The sequence below is a fragment of the Cyprinodon tularosa genome, unplaced genomic scaffold (genome assembly GCF_016077235.1).
Source record: "Cyprinodon tularosa strain WSP-4 unplaced genomic scaffold, ASM1607723v1 ctg78, whole genome shotgun sequence".
NCBI classification, from domain to species: domain Eukaryota; kingdom Metazoa; phylum Chordata; class Actinopteri; order Cyprinodontiformes; family Cyprinodontidae; genus Cyprinodon; species Cyprinodon tularosa.
Window position 1 is genome coordinate 2,187,501 of NW_024039540.1, and position 18,627 is coordinate 2,206,127.

At 39.8% G+C, this 18,627-nt stretch overlaps 2 protein-coding genes and 1 long non-coding RNA gene across 4 annotated transcripts in view; 1 reads left to right on the forward strand and 2 right to left on the reverse strand.

The window, feature by feature from the left end:
- Positions 1-479, reverse strand: part of ano9b (anoctamin 9b) — a 54,044-nt gene extending 53,565 nt beyond the window's left edge. Inside the window, exon 1 of the mRNA XM_038270858.1 lies at positions 202-479. Coding sequence (XP_038126786.1) covers positions 202-222 — 21 coding nt within the window. The 5' untranslated portion in view covers positions 223-479. The remainder of the gene's footprint in view (positions 1-201) is intronic.
- Positions 480-7,185: 6,706 nt separating this feature from the next.
- Positions 7,186-14,082, reverse strand: tssc4 (tumor suppressing subtransferable candidate 4). Of its 2 annotated transcripts, none has more exons than XM_038270856.1 (3): positions 13,901-14,082; positions 13,409-13,501; positions 7,186-8,617 (listed from the first exon to the last, which is right to left on the reverse strand). In XM_038270856.1, exon 3 carries the CDS (start codon positions 8,578-8,580, stop codon positions 7,750-7,752), a length of 831 nt encoding a protein of 276 aa, XP_038126784.1. In that variant the 5' UTR covers positions 8,581-8,617; positions 13,409-13,501; positions 13,901-14,082; the 3' UTR covers positions 7,186-7,749. The 2 variants fall into 2 exon arrangements, with proteins under 2 accessions (XP_038126784.1, XP_038126785.1); XM_038270857.1 differs by lacking the exon at positions 13,901-14,082 and adding an exon at positions 13,694-13,712.
- Positions 11,867-12,172, forward strand: LOC119773731. The gene is made up of 2 exons (XR_005279450.1): positions 11,867-11,957; positions 12,045-12,172. It is a non-coding gene; the product is annotated as an uncharacterized LOC119773731 (long non-coding RNA).
- Positions 14,083-18,627: the final 4,545 nt, after the last annotated feature.

Here is an 18,627-nt window from a genome sequence, read left to right on the forward strand (position 1 = left end):
TATGACAATATTTAATATCCACTGGTTTATAAGGTGATTCAAGAGGAAGATCTTTCAATTGTTCATCATAAAAACATGTTTCTGTCTGCAGTAAAAGAAAACAAACCAGCCTGTAGAGGAAGTGCCCGCTGGCCGCGTGGAGCCCACTCAGGAGCTCCACTGCCGTGGGAAGAAAAACACAGAACAGAGGGAGTTGTTTACCTTACAATCCTTGAAGAACATCTCTGAACTTAATCAATGCATCATCATCATCATCATCATCACCGGTGTCCTCTCCATGAACGTCCCTCTATCACAGACCAACACCGGCTTAGTGGAAACAAACCCCTTTCTCTCTATATCTGTCTGTCTGTCCGGACAGCAGCACTAACGTTACCTCCGCCTCACTTCCGCATACCTGCAGCCAGGTAACTGCAGTGGCGCGGCGCGTGCCAGGTGTGCACAGGTGTGCCGGTTGTTGTTTTTTGTTTTTTTTTAAGCGAAGGAAGCGGTGACGTCCCTTTAAAGAGAAGGCGGGACGTCGAAGTCACGTTCAGTGTTTTGAGAAGAAGACCGAAACCTTTTTAGGAAAGACCGGAGAGTTTGGAGAAAGTAGAATCGTCATCATACGTCACTGAAGCTGATGAACCGGTTTACTGTTTCAATTGAGCTGTTTCAATTTCATATCTGAAAATGTTTACACCACATAATGATTTTTATCAGCAAGAATAAACGCCTTGATATTCAGCTTATTCTATAATCTATGGGGCGCCAAATGTGAAAAAAATAAAAAAATTCACTGTCATATTTCTGTGAAAGTGGCAGCTGGAAAATAGAGGGCGCTAGGGCGCCGCCCCACCCACTCAATCACCCTAATTAAGATATAAAAAAGAAAAATTATCATTACATTTTTTTAAATTGACATTTAAAATATTTTTACATATATTAATATGTATTTCTTAGATGTGCAAGATACGTATTTAATCTTGAATGGCTAGTAAAGGTTCATTCAATTTTTCATCGGATTGGTGACGTAATTCTGCCCTAGGGTGCAAAAATCTTTGCCCATTGACTCTCGTTAACAGTTGTACATGTGAGGGCGTGCAGGTGGCACAGTGCTTAACACACACAACCCATGTATGGAGGTCTTAGTCCTTGATGCAGCCGACCCGGGTTCAAATCCGACCTGTGGTCCTTGGCCGCATGCCTCTCCTCTCTCTCATACCCCCATTCCTGTCAGCCTACTGTTCAAAAAATGAGCCGTTAGTGCTGTGAAAAAAAAAAAGTTCCACATGCTGTGGAAATGTATAGGAGAGCTTGGGGTGCAGCTCTGATGTGCTGACAGGAAGTGTATTTTGCTCATCACCTCTTTATTCTCGTAATGTTACCACTGTATTCTTAAAATAAAAAAAAATCTCTAGCCTGGCCCTAATACTCCATCGTAGTTTTACCAGCATACCTTTTTTTAAATTATTATTAGCATCCAGTGAAGACAGCAAAGTTAGAATTTAATTTTAGAGAGAGACATGTTTCTTTACTGTGCATATGGCAACAAAAGCTTGGAGTTGGGTGGTAATTAGTTAGATTTACTCATTTATATTTACTTGTAACATTTTAGGGGGAAAATATTTTCATGAGTAGTTTAACTGGACTGTACTTCTCACTTATACCAAAGTATATGGTTAGTGGTGGCCAGGTGGCTAGGGAATTGCACTTGGAATCCTGAGGTTGTGAGTTTGAAACCACAGATTGATCCCCGGGCGCGGCACGATGGCAGCCCACTGCTCCTCAAGGTGATGGGTTAAATGCAGAGAGTTAATTTCTCCTTTGTGAGATTAATAAAGTTCTTGTGAAATATTATTATTCCTACTTGGAACAGTGAGTCTTTCTGCATGGAGTTTGCATGTTCTCCCTGTGCATCCGTGGGTTCTCTCCAGGTACTCCGGCTTCCTCCCTTAGTCCAAAAATATTACTTTTAGGTTTAATTGGATTCCCTAAATTGTCCTTAGGTGTGTGTGTGTGTGTGCATGGTTTTTCTTGTTTTACCTACAATGTGAGGGAAGTATTTTGTAAAATATCCTACATGCGAGGACTTACAGGTACATATGGGGACATTCAACTGGTCCCTATATGGTAAAGTTCTGTTCTTTGAGTTGGGGTTAGGTTTCGGACTAAGGTGTGAATTCAGTTTAGATTAGGATTAGGTACATCTTGGTAATAGTTAGGGTTAGGGTAAGGGTCTAGGTTAGGCTATATAAAATGAAGGCAAGTCAATGAAATGTCCCCATATTTCATGAAAACAAAGCTGTGTGTATGCCTCTGTGTGTCTCTGTGTTGCCCTGCGACAGATTGGTGACCTGTCCAGGGTGACCTACCTCTTGATCATAGATTGCTGGAGATTCCGGCACCACTTTGACCCTTACAGAATAAGCAGGGAATGATGGATGAATTCGTTTAATACCCTTTTGTTCATAAAAAAAGTATTTGGATGGGTTTCTTCATGTTTGAATTGGCTACGTTGTAATCATGTTGTTTATTGAAATTTTCTAACATGCCTTAGCCTTTAAAATACCAGATCTTGTCCGTACTTCTGTCTGACTAAACATTAGATCACATGTTACTGTATGATCCAGCAATTATTTAGCATCTTAAGAACAGTGGTGGATTTCAGAAATTTGGGGCACAAAGCGAAGGTAGCCGCTGAGATTAGTAAACAATAAATAAAACAACAAGGCAATCATAGAGATACAGACATTTTAACAGAATGCACATGCATTATGTGTTTTACCTTTTTTAATTCTATAAAACTACACATTCCTCTGAAAAGGTGATCAGATTTAGGTATAGATGAAAGCTTGATGCTCTGCATCAGGGATTTTCTCTCCCACCGCCATCATAGGGTCAGTGTGGAGAGCTCATCATAAACACCAGCTCCCAACAGGTCAGCTTTCCTGCTTTGGTCGGGCTGCTTCAGAAACAAACTACTCTGGTGAGGCCTCCTTCTTTGCCCAAACTAAAGCTCTTTAAACATGGTGTCTATTGTTTACACAAAGCAAGAACTGACAATAGCCCCGGTTCAACTGGACGTCCAGCTCCTTGAAGCTGTAGAGACCTTGACATTTCTGGGTACAGTCATTGACAGTTCTCTGAGATTCTCTACAAATGCAGATTTTATTTTGAAAAATGTCCACAGAGATTGCCCACAGATTTTAGAGCTTATGGGAGAGTGTTGTCATAGTGGTTAGAGCAGTGCGCTTGTGCTCTGAGAAGGTTGCAAGTACCCGGTTTATCCCCACAGACCGCCACTCGATGTTCCTGAGCAAAACCCTTAACCCCACACTGCTCCCTGGGCGCCGCGCGATAGCAGTGCACTGCTCCCCAAGGGGATGAGTTCAATGCAGAGAGGGAATTTCCCCATTGTGGGAAAATAATTAAATTTAATTCAGTTTATTTCTATGGCGCCAATTCACAACACATCTCACCTCAAGGCACTTTACGGTTCAGCAGATCATCCAGTCAGATTGATTCAAAGTTTTCTATCCAAGGAAAAACCAGTAGATTGCATCGACTCATTGACTTAAAGGCAATCCCTCACTCTAAGCATGCTTGTAGCGACATTGGAGAGGAAAAACTCCCTTTTAACAGGAGGAAACCTCCAGCAAAACCAGGCTCAGTGTGAGCGGCCATCTGCTGAGGCCGACTGGGGTTCAAAGAGACAGAAGCAGAGATACAAAAAGCAGCTGTAAAAGGCGGCCCCGTCCAGGAAACACACAGCCAGGCAGATGTTCCTTAAAAGGATCCTGTGTCCTGAACGCCCTCACTCCCTTGAATTCAAAAAGTAAAGCATCCACACGTACGAACTGAACTGCTTCGGGCATTTTTTTACTGGTTGATGATTTTCTTCGGACCCTGCTGATTTTTAATTGATTACCCCTGGTTTAAAGTATAATAAATCAAATTGTGTTTTCAGGGGGTCGCCAGTCTTTGTTATTTTTTGGTGTCACTGGCTGAAATGTTTGCTCCACACCATCACACCACAAAAAGCTTGAACTGATGGTTCCGTCTCTATATGTCAAATTCTGACACACTCACTTGAATGCTTTAACTGAAATATAGTGGGGTTTTTTGAGTTTTTATGGCACTAGTGGCTCGTTTTTTTCGACAGTAGGCTGACAGGAAAGGGGGTATGAGAAAAGGGGGGGCACAAAAGATCACATGTCGGATTCAAACCCGAGGACTAAGGCCTCCGTACATGGGTGGCAGAGATGGCAAAAGTACTGACTTTCCGTACTTGAGTAAAAGTACAGATACTTGTGTTAAAAAATACTCTGGTAAAAGTGGAAGTACTGGTTAAACTTCTTTACTCAAGTAAAAGTAACAAAGTACAGGCTTGTAAATTTACTTAAAGTATAAAAGTAAAAGTAGAAACCACTTTTTTCATGCCGTTGCCTACATTTTAAATGGGTGTCTGCCAATAGGACTAGATCTCCGTTGTGTTCATTTTCAATCATCTCGTCGTCCATGCTACTATGCTAACGCCACCGCCACCAAGCTGCAATGATTTGCCGCCAATGAATACCGCCGAATCTGTCGATTCATCTTGTAGTGGTGCGTCAAATGCAACGTAGATTCCCATCCAATTAGATTGAATTTGGTATTGATGACGTGAAAAACAATAACGGTAACTCCATTGAAATGATTCAAAACTAAAGTAACGAGCCAATTTTTAAAAATGTAAGGAGTAGAAAGTACAGATATTTGTGTAAAAATGTAAGGAGTAGAAGTAAAAAGTCGCCATAAAAATAAGTAGTAAAGTAAAGTAAAAATATCAGAAAAATCTACTTGAGTACAGTAACGGAGTATTTGTACTTCGTTACTTCCCATCTCTGATGGGTGGTATGCGCTAACCACTGCACCATCAAAGGATTCCCACTAATATATATAGTTTTATTAAACCACAGTGCAAAAATGATCTAAAATTAGTAAAAATGTCTTCAATTAAGTGTATTTAGCCTTTATTAGAGCAGGTATATAAGGTAATCTGCTAATGAAATTAGCATTTTTACTCTTAAAACAAGTATAAAATAAGATAATTAGATATAATGCACATCACATAAGAGTTTTTTCTTATTTTAAATGTAAATTGCGTCATTCCATTGGCAAAGTGCATCACTTAACAGCTTAATTCAAGAAAGTAATGCTCCTATCTTAAGAAAAATTAAGTTACTTATATTTCAATGATTTGCAGTGCGAAGCAGGTCTTTCTACCATTTTATTGTCTTACTTCGGCAAACCTGCCTGCAGTGAACAACAAGCCCACTACTCTGTCCTTTGTCACTCTGGGTTGATCTTCTGATGCCTGTTGCTCTGAGGTTGGACATCCAAAGTTCATGTTTCGCATATCTTGGTATAAAATGTGTATTCCTGATCCACTGTGAGCCCAATCCTCTCCCTCATAACAACAGAAGCTGTTTATGGACACAGCTGCTGCTGTTTGGTTTAACCAGCAATTCAAAACGTGCTTCTAACAAAGTACATTTTAATTTTCTTAATCATAAAACAGCCTCTTTATATTTAAAAGGAAACTAATATTTATTAACATATGATTGAAGGCCCCTTGTCAATAAGCGAAGCTACTATCAGAACACAGCAGGCTGGATGCCTTCATCCAGACCATTGAGGCCTGATGAAAGCCTTGCTGTATGAAACAAATGTCTCACTGGAAAATGAAACTCCTTTCGGTTCACGTTTACAGAGAGCAGACCCTGAACTATCAGGAGCAGATAAAGCCTCTACTTTTATAGCTTCTACAATAAATTCAGCAAATGTTGCGATAAAAGGGAAGTTACATCGGGCCGCGATTAGATATGCAAACGCCACAGAAACACTGACACATTCTGGGACATAGAGCTGCTTTCATTAGGGAGGAAACTTTGCACACATTAACTCTAACACTCCTCTTCAGCTTATAGATCCAGCTACTTTATTATTGGAACCCCTAAAAGGCCATTTAGGGAGTTTTGATATTGGCAGTTACTATGGTAACACAGTGGCAACCTAGTGGTTAGGGCATAGAGCCCCACTCCCACAGACTGCCACTCTGGGTCTCTGAGCAAAACCCTTAACCCCTAATTGCTCTCTGGGCGCCCCACGATGGCAGCTCATTGCTCCCCAAGGGAAGGGGTTAAATACAGAGGGAAATTTCTCCAATTTGAGATCAATAAAGTTCAATTATTATTATTCAGTAGTGAGTCACTGTAAACAGGCATGAGGAAAAGCTTCCTTCCTTCATTGCTGTTCTCAAAACATTTTGAAGGCAGATTGAGTTCAAGCTTTTGCCCCTGAAACTGTAAAAACTGCTAAAAATCACATCCTGGATCCCGATGAATGTAACATTCCAGACGAAACATTAGATGGTGGAATGTGTTCAAAAAATAAATCAATTTCAAATTAATTATAAACTTTTAAGGTCTGGATTTGGAATCAAACTCCAAAAAACAGAAGTTATCTTTGAAACCCTATCTCTTTACTCATGCTGCTAAAGGCTTAGTTTGGTGGAGGACAAAGGGACCGCTTTCCTCTCTGTTTCATTCGATCTTTACTTTCCAATGTTGCATTATTTTCATTTGTCGTATTACTTAGGTAATATTTTGACAAAAACTTAGTTTTACTTGACTAATATCTTAATAAAATATTGTTGCTCTTAATGGAGTAAAACGTTTGTCTACTCCATCCATCATGTCTAATTTCACTGAACAACAGACTTACAAACTAAAAACATTGTTTTTAATGATCAACACAAACAACAAACCTCCTAAAAAGCAGTGGAAACTTTTACGGCTGTTCAGTTTTCAACAAACAGAAAACATGGAAATTTCCTGTAATGCTCAGAGAAAAGACGGAATCCTGAACACACGCAACATTGATACCGATCAACGCTTCAGAATCAGGAACATTTCTGCCCCTTAATCCCAAAAATAACAGACTGGAGAGGCCTCAAAAATACAAATAATTAAATAACTCTATATTTTGTTAGAATAATAATGTTCTTATGTTTTTTTTTATAATAAATTCTTTTATTATTCAATGATGCCTTTTACAATTTGAAGGTATATTTAATGTTTGAATCAAATGTTAGATAAATAAAGGCATATTCTTGCATCGCATACTTTAAAAAAAAGAAAAAAAAAGGCTCCTAAAACATCCTTTAGTCAATTATTAATTTCTGGTTTCTTTTATTGTTCTCAGGGACATGAAGCACGAAACACAAAACTAAACATGATAGAAAAAAGGAAGACATAAAACAGTTACAGAGAATAAAAACAGATTCATTATTCCATCTGCTGCAAACGTCCATCAGTCTCTGTAATGTCCGGACTCATTTTCGCCGGTCCTCTCACAGACCACCCAGAGGGCGGAAAACTGGATCTGATAAGCATGAAATTTGTAAAACTCCTAAAAAAAATCTGAAAAAAAAAAAAAAAAAAGCGGGAAGATCAGGAAACAAGCAAACATGTAAAAACTGTTTGAACTTTTTAAACATGTTATGATTCTAAACCTTTTTAGATTGAGACGCTTCATTTTTGCAGCATGTTCTTTGCTTTAATAATAATGGAACAAATTTCTCTCCATATGAACTGGGGTTGGATTAGAGGCTGAAAACGAACCATCAGGTTTCAGAGAGATTAACCTGATTTATAAAAAATAAACAGATTCTGGCTGACGGACGGTTTATTGATTGATGTTTGGGTGGTTGGATCTTCTCGGAGCTCAGTCCTTGCTCTCTTCAGAACTCCTCCTGTAGTTCTTGGCCTTGGGCTTCCTGAAGGACGTAAAAGTGACGCTGGGCTCCTCTATCTTCTCCTCTTGTGGAGCCTCAGGTCCAGCAGTAGTTTCCTCCTTGTTCTTCTCTCCTGGTCTGGTCTTCCCTCTGCTTTGTTCTCCGCCCTCCGCTCTCTCCCTGCCTTCATCATCCTCCTCCTCCTCGGCCAGGTGACTTAGCTGGAGCTCCTTCTCCTTTCCCTGAAGCTCTGATGACGCCTGCTCAGCGGTCTGCTCCTTGGGGAGCCGCTTCGGTCTGGAGAAGATCAACCTTCCCCGGATGTCACAGGGAGGATCAGCTTTAGTCTCCTGCTGCAGACCAGACAGGAACTGCTGTGCGGCTTTGCGGTTCTCCTGGTCGCTGCTCTCGGCCACGTCTTCCAGGCTGTAGCGCGTCCAGCGCTCGGGATGCACCAGGTAGTCAGGGACGCCTCTCTTCTTCACCGGTACGGGGGAAGTAGAAGCAGGGTGACTTGTCTTCCTGCTTTCTGCCGGGTTCAGCTGGGATTTGGAGCTCTTCTCCACGCTGTCCAGGCAGTCGAAGATGCTGCGGCTGCGGTAGGAGAAGGCCGAGCCCCCTCCGCTCAGGATGAAGGCGCTCTGCACCGCAGGAGCAGCTGAATCCTTCCCCTCCTCGTCATCGTCGCTGGCATCCAGCTCTGGGTCGAAGGGAGCGTCTCCTGGGGCTTCTTCAGGCTCAGATTCGTCGCTGGCTGAAAGCTCCAACACATCGTTGCTGTATGATGGATCCTCTGGGTCTCTGGAGCTTCTGTCGGACATCTTCACTGCGTCACAGAGGCCCGACTAAAGAAGAAACCTGATGAAGGACAGAGGAGGACATTCAACGAATAAAAACAGAAGGATAAAAACACATCAAAACTTAGACAATGTTTATTTGAATTCTGCTGTTTACACACAGAAAAGAGGGTTATTAAAAATCCAATTTCTATTCCATCAATCAGGGCCTCACCTGCAGGCAGAACTTTTACCTGTTCTGCCAGAGAGCAATAAACCACAGACTGATGCTAACTGCTAATGCCTAATCCACATGGTCATGTTTAGCTGCCCTACAGCCGGAACCTCAGCTGCTCCTTTGTATCTTTCCTTGTTGGACAGACTGATCAATCCAGGCTTGAGCAACTATAGTAACCATGATGTCAATAATAATTAGAAATATCCTGTCCAGGGGTGATGCTGAGAAACTAGTCCATGCATTTGTTACTTCAAGGCTGGACTATTGTAATTCTTTACTATCAGGAAGTCCACAAACTGTAGTTAAAAGCCTTCAGCTGATCCAAAATGCTGCAGCCAGAGTTCTGATGAAAATGAAAAAGAGAGATCATATCTCTCCTATCCTGGCTTCTCTTCATTGGCTTCCTGTTAAATCAAGAATAGAATTTAAAATCCTCCTTCTCACATATAAAGCCTTAAATGGCCAAGCTCCATCTGATATCAGAGATCTAATTGTTCCTTATGTTCCTAACAGAGCACTTCGCTCTCAATCTGCAGGTTTACTAGTGGTTCCTAGAACTTCTAAAAATAGAATGGGAGGCAGATCTTTTACTTATCAGGCTCCTCTCCTGTGGAACCAACTACCAGTTTTAGTCCGTGAGGCAGACACCCTGTCTACTTTTAAGGCTAGGCTTAAAACTTTCCTTTTTGATAAAGCTTATAGTTAGAGTGGCTCAGGTTATCCTGAGCTATCTCTATAGTTATGCTGATATAGGCTTAGACTGCTGGAGGACATAGGGACCACTATTTTATCATTTTCTCTCTTTTCATCCACTCTGTTAGTTCTGTTAGTTCAATCTCTAACGTTCTACTCTCTCTGCTTTTTCTCATTGTAGCTTCATCTGGTCTGTTCCTGTTTGGCTGTGACTCCATCCTGGAGAGAAATATCATCTGTGCTGCTTCTGGAGATCGGCCTGTTTTTCAGTGTAGTCCTGTTTCTCTGACTGTGACTGGCTGGATGTGCTCTCTTCATCCTCTGACATGGGAGCTGGCTCGGTGCTCATCTGCCTGGCTGGATGATTCCTGTTGCTTTTTCTATCTCTGCTTCTGTCTCCTTGAACCCCAGTCGGCCTCAGCAGATGGCCGCTCACACTGAGCCTGGTTCTGCTGGAGGTTTCTTCCTGTTCAAAGGGAGTTTTCCTCTCCGCTGTCGCACCAAGCATGCTTAGTGTGAGGGATTGAATTCAGGTCAATGAGTCGATGCAATCAACTGGTTTTCCTTAGATAGAAAACTTTGAATCAATTTGACTGGATGATCTGGTGAACTGTAAGGTGCCTTGAGATGACATGTATTGTGAATTGGCGCTATAGTAATAAACTGAATTTAAAATGGCAAGACAACTGGAAAGAATAATTTTGTCCAGTAATGAAAGACAAAGGAGCTGCTGATGTTCAGGAAGTAGTGGAGCTGAGCATAAAGCCCATCTGAATTAAAAAGAGTCCAGATTAACTCTCTGGTTAAGTTGTTTCCTTGATTAAGCTTGAATTCATAGACAGGTTCAGAAGGAATATGTGTGCAAAACAGCTTTATAATATATATATGAAAGACAAAATTATTTAGTTGATTAACTTAAATGTATTTAAAATTATTTAATAGAATATATCTAATGATATATTTAAAGGTATAGAGGACCATCTTTTATTTCCGGGTGGATCATCTAAATAAGTGGTCCTCCTAATTGTCAATAATTCTGGTGATAATTTTACGTAAGGCTAACCCCAGCTAGCTATACATTTCCTCCGTCCGCGCACTTTCAGGTGTAGATGTGTGGTGAGCTATATTCTCACCGTGGTTCGTTGAAAATGAACGAGAGTCGGAAGAGAAAAAGTCTTTACGAAGTGTATGAGGAGAACAGCAAGGCCTCAGATGAGAGAAACGACACCAGAGTGTTTTTGGGAGATTCTTTCACGCGATGGCGTTCAGTGAAAGCACAGGTCGGCCTTCCACTGATGCCTCAGTTACGAAGTTTCTACAAAAGGTAAAGTTTGGGAATTATGAGAAATCCATTTCACATCACTGCAGGTATAAGTTATCTACCACTATATTGTAACTTTCCAGGGAAGAAAAGTTTATTTATTTTGTAATTTGCATCATTAGTAGTTATACAGTGGCCACAGGTCTTTATTTACCCTTCAAACATGTCCTAATTCCCACTGCAGCACACATACCCAAACATGTCATGCTTTTCTCTTTTTCAATGCAGCAGTAGTCTTATTTGCGGGGAAACTTTTTACATATAAATATGGGTGAGATGAGATCCATCCGAGCGACTGTCTAATGCATACACGTGTGTAATAGCCGTTCCTTCTCAGGGGTGGGTTAGGCAACCCTGTAACTGCTCCTAAGAGGGAACGCTTATTAAACGCGTGTGTGAGCGTGCACAAGCCCATTTCGCCTCGTGCTGCTCTGTTTAAAAGTTGTTGTTCTCATTGCTCATACAAGTTTACTGTGTCCAAACGTCCGCCCTAACCCCTAAATCCCTCCATCACTATATAGAGCGGGGACTATATAGTGAACTCAGTTAACCGACCGTTCAGACAGATGATCCCTGCTTTTTGCTCCTCGCCGGTCACTTAACTCCTCCTCCACTGCATGATGCCTGCGCCATCTTTGCTGCTGTCAGGTAGCTACATCCTGAGGCGACAGTGGGCCGCTGTGGCAGCAAATCCCATAATGATTTGTGAGGAGAGCTCTCAAAGCATTCTGGGATATATCTCCCCCTTCTGAGTCCTTTCTTATCTTCTCATACACTTCATAGACACTTTTTTCCTTACCACCCTCGGCCGTTTTCAAAGAACCATGGTGAAAAAGGTGAGCTTCAATGACCGTCTGAAACCGTAGCTCACCACAGTAGTGATGGGTCGGGCAACACCGATGCGTCGGCGCATGTGTCTGTCTCATAGAGCGAAACCTGTGTCGACGTGTGTATCGCTACGGAAAAGTCACGTGACCGAAACAGTTCCTGTATCGGTCACGTGACCCATGTTTCGAACTGATTGACAAGCCTTTATAAGGATGCGCATCTGCCAAAACAATCTTGCGTGTTTTGCGAATATAAAATTCATCAAAAATTATGGAGCTTCCTCAAGCAAAAAGAAAGCTTTCTCCCGTGTGGGACCACTTTGATGTCATTTCGGAAAATAAGGTATTTGTTTTAATGTCCTTGTTTCATCCTGTTCCTCTCAGAGTTTCCACTTGATTCATGTACTAAAATACTATTTTTTTTTTTAAGATGACCTTTGGGAACATTTTGATCTCGAAGTGGGGAGGCAGACCAAAAGTGCCACAGCTGATGCCATCCTTGAGGTGCAGAGATACATGGCAGAGGGCAATATTGCGAGGTCCCAGGATCCTCTTGTATATTGGAAAAACTAAAGGACGGTTTATCCAAACCTCTTCCGCCTGGCCTTAAAATTGTTGTGCACTCCAGCTTCATCTGTGCCGTGTGAGCGGGTGTTTTCCACAGCTGGAGAACTAATATCAAAAAAGCGCAACAGACTGAATTTCAAAACTTATTTTTTTAAATAAAAATTTGTAAAAAAAAAAAAAAAATACCAATGAACAAGCATCTTCATTTACTACATGTTTACTTAGACTTAGACTTAGACTTGACTTTATTAATCCCTTGGGATTACTCCCTTCGGGAAATTGTATTTCCAGTAGCAGGAAAAATTGCACATACAAGAAAATAGAGGATGTTTAGACACAGTATATACAATAGAAAAATAAAATCAATTAAATAAGGTGTAGGAAGATGTATTGGGGGATGAGGATAGACAAATAAATACAGATTAGAGATTATTAAATTATGATGCAGGTTCTCATTATTCATTGACTGTGTCTAAAATATCAAATATGTTTTAATAATAATACAATGCATCATACAATGAATTGCATCATATTAGTGAATATAATAGGTCATCAAATCAGTGTCAGTTAACTCTGTCAACTAGGTTGCCTGTAGGGATTTTTAATGTCCAGCAGGTGTCAGTATTCAGTGACACAGTATCGACACTGTATCAATACAGTTTGGTAATGTGTCGAAACGTTTCATGACGCCTCATCAACCCATCACTACACCACAGATATACGCCTGAAAGTGTGCAGAAAAATACAGCTAACGGGACAAACACGAACATATCAGCAGAATGATTGACAGTTAGGAGTACCACTTATTAAGATGATCCACCAAGAAAAAGAAAATTCTCCACTATACCTTTAGCACTTAATGTATAAAATAGATAAATGTTGCATTCATTCACTTCATTCTAATCACTTCTATTTGTTCCCTGATATATTTTGGCCCTACATACATCTCAGGGATCACATCACAATGATAAATATGAAAGCCATCTTCCAACCCAATCAGCATCTCGTGGCCCTTGTGGGTTCGAGACCCCTACTTTAGGAAACTCTGCTTCCATAAGCTAAAGCTGGGGTCTTGGATTTTTTCATCTTAGTTCTATAATAAAAGTAATTATAAATAACTTCATTCTAAGGCTGTTTTAATCTGTAAAAAATCCCTCTAGTCACAGGATTTAAATGGTTATAAAGGATTAAAATCAAGCATAAACACTGAAGGAAAAGCCTCCGTACTTGCTTGGATCTCCTGTAGTGGGGTCTATATTCATCTTGGCGGCTTTAGATTTCCTATAACCCTCTGCCACCTGCAGCTTCTTAATGATGAACCTGAGATAAAAACAAAAACATTCATTTAAATTATTTACATCCTGCAGAGATAGCAGGTTACAGAACAACAACACATCTAATTCGAGTTTTAAGGTGTTGTTTCTTTTCTTATTAATCCACAAGTAAGTTATCTTTACAAAGCATTGAGGTGCAGAGGGGAAATGTTGATTAAACTGATGCGAAAAGCCTGACCTGTAAACAGGTTCGTTTTTACAGCATTGTGAAATGTTTTACGGCAGCAGCATGCGATCCATTGGCCGAAGATGTTTACCGGCTCTAATATCTAACAAAAACCCTCCTACATGGAGCCTCTAGACTGGACCAACAACATACCCGAACACTGTAAATCAATGTAATTCATTGTGAGGACAGAAACCTAGAAAACAGCAGCTAGCTTACTAGCACTAGCTAATTCAGCCTCGTGCCCCCGCCGTTTGGATCCGCAGCATCCAAAGCTCGGGTCTAAATGACTCCGAAGCTTCACTGTAATGTTTTACCTGAAGGATGGTTCTGTATCATGGACAACTTTTACATCACGCTGCATCAAAGTAAGACCGGGAAGGAAAACAGCTCAACCGGAAACACACGGTCTCTGCGTCTTCCCGGCTGACTACACACCACCTGGCGCACCACTGCCTGCCTCCCCCTGGAGGGGAAGGAGAACTACAACACTCAGCAGGCGTTATGCCCAAAAGTGCATGCCTGCCGAAATATGCATCTCCAGTCTGTTGAACTGCATATCGACGAGGAAAACGGATTAAAATATGTTTAATGGAGCTCAGGTTCTTGTATTAATAATATAAGAAAAAAAAAGTTGTGGTTATTTGGCAGATTCATTTACAAAAGTACGGATTTTTTGAAGATTTTGACAATGGTACGGCTAATTTATTTGTTGTGGTCTCTTGTTATTTACACACAACACTAAACCGTGATAGCCAACGTGAGTTTTGAGTTTGCATAGCTTTCTCTTATGTGGAAAATCAAACGCGCATCTACACAGCACAGCGTTCACAGACCAGTGAGATGCGTTCGCTGCGCGTCAGAAAGCTATGGTGCATTCAGGAGCATTGGAATATTTTAAACTTACAAGAATGAGGCATAAAACAGAACTGTATTTTACTGAACTGTATTGTATTTTTTTTGTTTGTTTGTTTATGGACATTGCTAGCTTTTTATTCTAAAAAATCTATAATATTACAGCAGCAATTTATCAAAGTTTTTCAAAATCCTGTTTAAAAGCTCCAAATGGGGCTTCAGATCATATGAAGCGACAATTGCACTGTCATTATTTTACAGGGCAGAATTTGCATTTGCTGATCCTTGTACTTAATTACTGATGAATATACAGGAATCCAGAGGTACAAGTGTCAACTCCTCTGAGATAGCAGGGGGTGCAGTTTTTGGCAAGGACCTGCCACAAAATGCATCCTCAATGTTTTTAACCTAAGAATTGTCCCACACACATGAAATTCACACTGGTACCTCAGCACACATGTGGAAGCATGTAGTAATTGTTACATCAGCTACAAGTCTATATTTCTGTAAAAAAGTAGGGGATGCAATTTTTGGCAAGGACCTCCCAAAAAATGCATCCCCCTTGTTTTTAACTTAAAAATTGTTCCACACATATGAAATTCAAAGTGGTAGCTCAGTACACATGTGGAAGCAGGTAGAAATTGTTACATCAGCTACAACTGTATATTTCTGGAAAAAAGCAGGGGATGCAATTTTTGGCAAGGACCTACCGTTTAGGTAATCAAGATTTACATCTTACATCCAACCTAAATGTAAACTTTTACCTTACATTTGCATTTCACCTTTTTGGATTTGGAAAATAAAACCAGTTGCAAACACAGTAATGTAGTTCTTTTGTGCTATTTACTTTATTCTTAGTGTATTATAAAAAACAAAGTCTTACAGTTCCATCAAACAACATTAAACAGGTTTCAACATTTTTGAAGTAGCTTCCAAACAAAGTGGAATAAATATAACAACATATAAATCACAATTTAACTTGGAACAGTGTAAAGCAAAAATAATTTAAAGGAACTTAAATTAAATAATGTTTAAGTCGAAGTATTTTCTTCAAACTTGTGTCTTTTTCAACAACAGTTGAAAACTATATGCACAGTGGACAGCAATACTCAGTGTCAGGTGGTGGGTTGTTGACACAGCCCTGGTGGTACCACCTGTTGCATCCGTCACAGGCAATCTGAAATGGACAAGATTCAAATAGGATTACTAATAGCATTGATACATGTTACAATAAGCATTTAATAACATGAATACATGATGTATGTGCGTCCGTGTATGATGTATGAGGTGTGGGTGAGAGAGTTTGTGTATATATATTTTGAAACACATTAGCATTTGTTTAAATGTAAAGTCTGATGCTAGTTGAGACCGATAGCTTTTTGTAAAAGCCCATGGATAAGAAACTTTATTTCTATTTCAAGGTATCTTGCACGCATTCTTGGTCAGTATAGGTGAAGCTGGTTTTATGTAATCTTCTAGTACACATAAAGCTCAAAAGAAGGTTAGAAATTTAATCTGATTCAGCTTAATTTGATTTATATAACTCCCTTTAACAGGCAGGAAAACCGCCAGCAGAACCAGAACTAGGCTCAGTATGAACGGTCATCTGCCTCGACCGACTGAGGGTTAGAGAAGACAGAGCAGAGACATAACAAGAGAGACAAACAAGCACAGAAGCACACATTGATCCAGGAGTACTTTATGTTTTATATGGTGTTAGTGGAGGATCTGCTTCCCCTCGATTATGTCACAGCTAAACAAACATCAAACCAGGTGTACCCACTATGAAGAGAAAAAAGACAGAGAAATAAAAGAGCAATGTTTGATGAAGCTTAAACTGTTGTTAATTCAGAAAGGTCTACTGGGGCAAAGCAGTCCAAACAATAATCAGCTTTAAAGATTTCTCCACTAGTTCCCAAACTTAAGGCTGCTCCATTGATTTATGTCTTTCATTACTGTACAAACTGATTAATCCAGCTGTGTTTGGCTATTGTTATTGTGGTTGCTGAGGCCACACACACCTGAATTAAACAGTTAGTCCTGTAACAAAAGACGGACAATAACATTGCTGCCATCTGATGGCCATTTCTGTCTTATTGAGGAAATTAAAAGGGGGACTGAATCTTTACAGCTTAATCCAGCATTGTCATATAAGGATCTACTGTAAGGAAACCTTGTTAGGTTGGCGAAGAAATCAAAGACTATTTAAAAAAATTGTCTGATAGGACAGGGCTGTGAGGAAATACTAAGCATTCTGTAGCGATCCATTCTGTAGCGATTAGTCAAGGCCAATAACAGTACAATAAACCATACAGCTATCCAACCGATTAGCTACATATGCACCAATTTAGCCACACCTACTCTGTAGTTATTTTTTTTAAAGACAAATAAAGTTACGTAAATGAAAAAAGGAGCAAATAAATTCTACATAAATAAATAAATGTCTAACCTTCTTCATATTGACAAGTTTTAGGTACATGTAAAACTAGATATCCAAAACAAAATTAGAATTAGGTAAAATTGTGTAATGGAGCTCACACAATTGGAATCAGTCCTGTTTAATACATTGCTATTTAGCAACGGTATTGTTGCTTTCCTGTCCGTCATTGTTAAGATTATAATAACTAATATTCTTACTGTTATTAAGATAAATATTTATTTAAAGCATTCTTGGTAATGTTTTGCAGTTTTGTATTTTGTGTCTTTAAATATATTAATAATTTTGCATTAAAATTAGGGGTGCACCGATAAATCGGCCGGCCGATCGATCGGCCCCGATTTCCTTAATTTAGGGTGATTGGTGATCTGCCGATATTTACATATGAAACCGATCTTAACCACCAATCTATTTACCTCCGCGAGTGTCTTAAAATCAGTTGCTATTCCATATTTTTTCTGATCTTTTGTTGAAGTTTTGTTATTTGAAATGTAAAAAAAATCAAAAGACCAATGTTGTAGTCTTAAGTTTGTTTTATTTAATTAATATTTATTATTTAATTCATTTCTATGTCAAGGCTCTACCTCATGGGCAGTTAAAACAAGTTTGTAATGGTTCAAGGCTAATGTTCAAGGGCATGTTTTTCAATAAAAGATTGTAACATTGAAAGTGAATTGCGATCTTGTAACACAGTGGTGGTTATAGCAAAAAAATAATAAAATCGGTATTAACCAAAAATCGGAATCGGCAGGTCAGGCTTTTTAAAGATTGGTGATCGGAAATCGGCCAGAAAACTGCAATCGGTGCACCCCTAATTAAAATGTATTTGTACATGGTGAATTTTACCAATATTGTTGTTACTTTGTTAACATTGAAAACAGAGAAGCTATAGAAGAAAACAATGGTATGTAAAAAACATTGTTCTTTTTAATCAGATGGATGCTGGTGCTAACTTTCAACAAAATCTCTTTCAAAGTATGTTGGTTAAAGGTGTTAATTTTGCTTAGCCAGAATGTCTTCTTAACTTACCATTTATTCCATTTTTCACCCTTTCCTTTGGAGGAAGTTTTTGGGGCAAATAAAACATTAAAAAATACAAAAATATACAGTTGTAGCTGAGGATTATTGGGAAATAAAGGAAATATAAAGGATATTTATAGATTAAGGAAAGCATTATTTAGTTATCTTCAGAATACAAAATTAAAAAATAGAATTTAATAGATGTACAACAATGTTGCTACACACTCATGAACAGTAGGTGGTGGTTGCTTGCGATCCGCCATGATAGAAAAGAAGAAGAAGGAACGAATGCTTTCATTGGATGAAAAGAAGCTGAGCGTGATTGGCTGATGGTATGGTTCATTTACACACATTGCTGAAGTTGCGAGCGCAGAGAGTCGAGCGAGCGGAGAAACAGCCGAGCTCACAGCTGGTGTTGAGCGCGGAGAGAGCAGGTCGAGCGCGAGCAGAGACGGATTCGAGCACGCGCAGAGATGCACGCTACAAGCATGCTTAGTGTGAGGGATTGCTGAAGAGTCAATGAGTCGATGCAATCAGCTGGTTTTCCTTAGATAGAAAACTTTGAATCAATCTGACTGGATGATCTGGTGAACTGGAAAGTGACCTGAGATGACATGATGTGAATTGGAGCTAT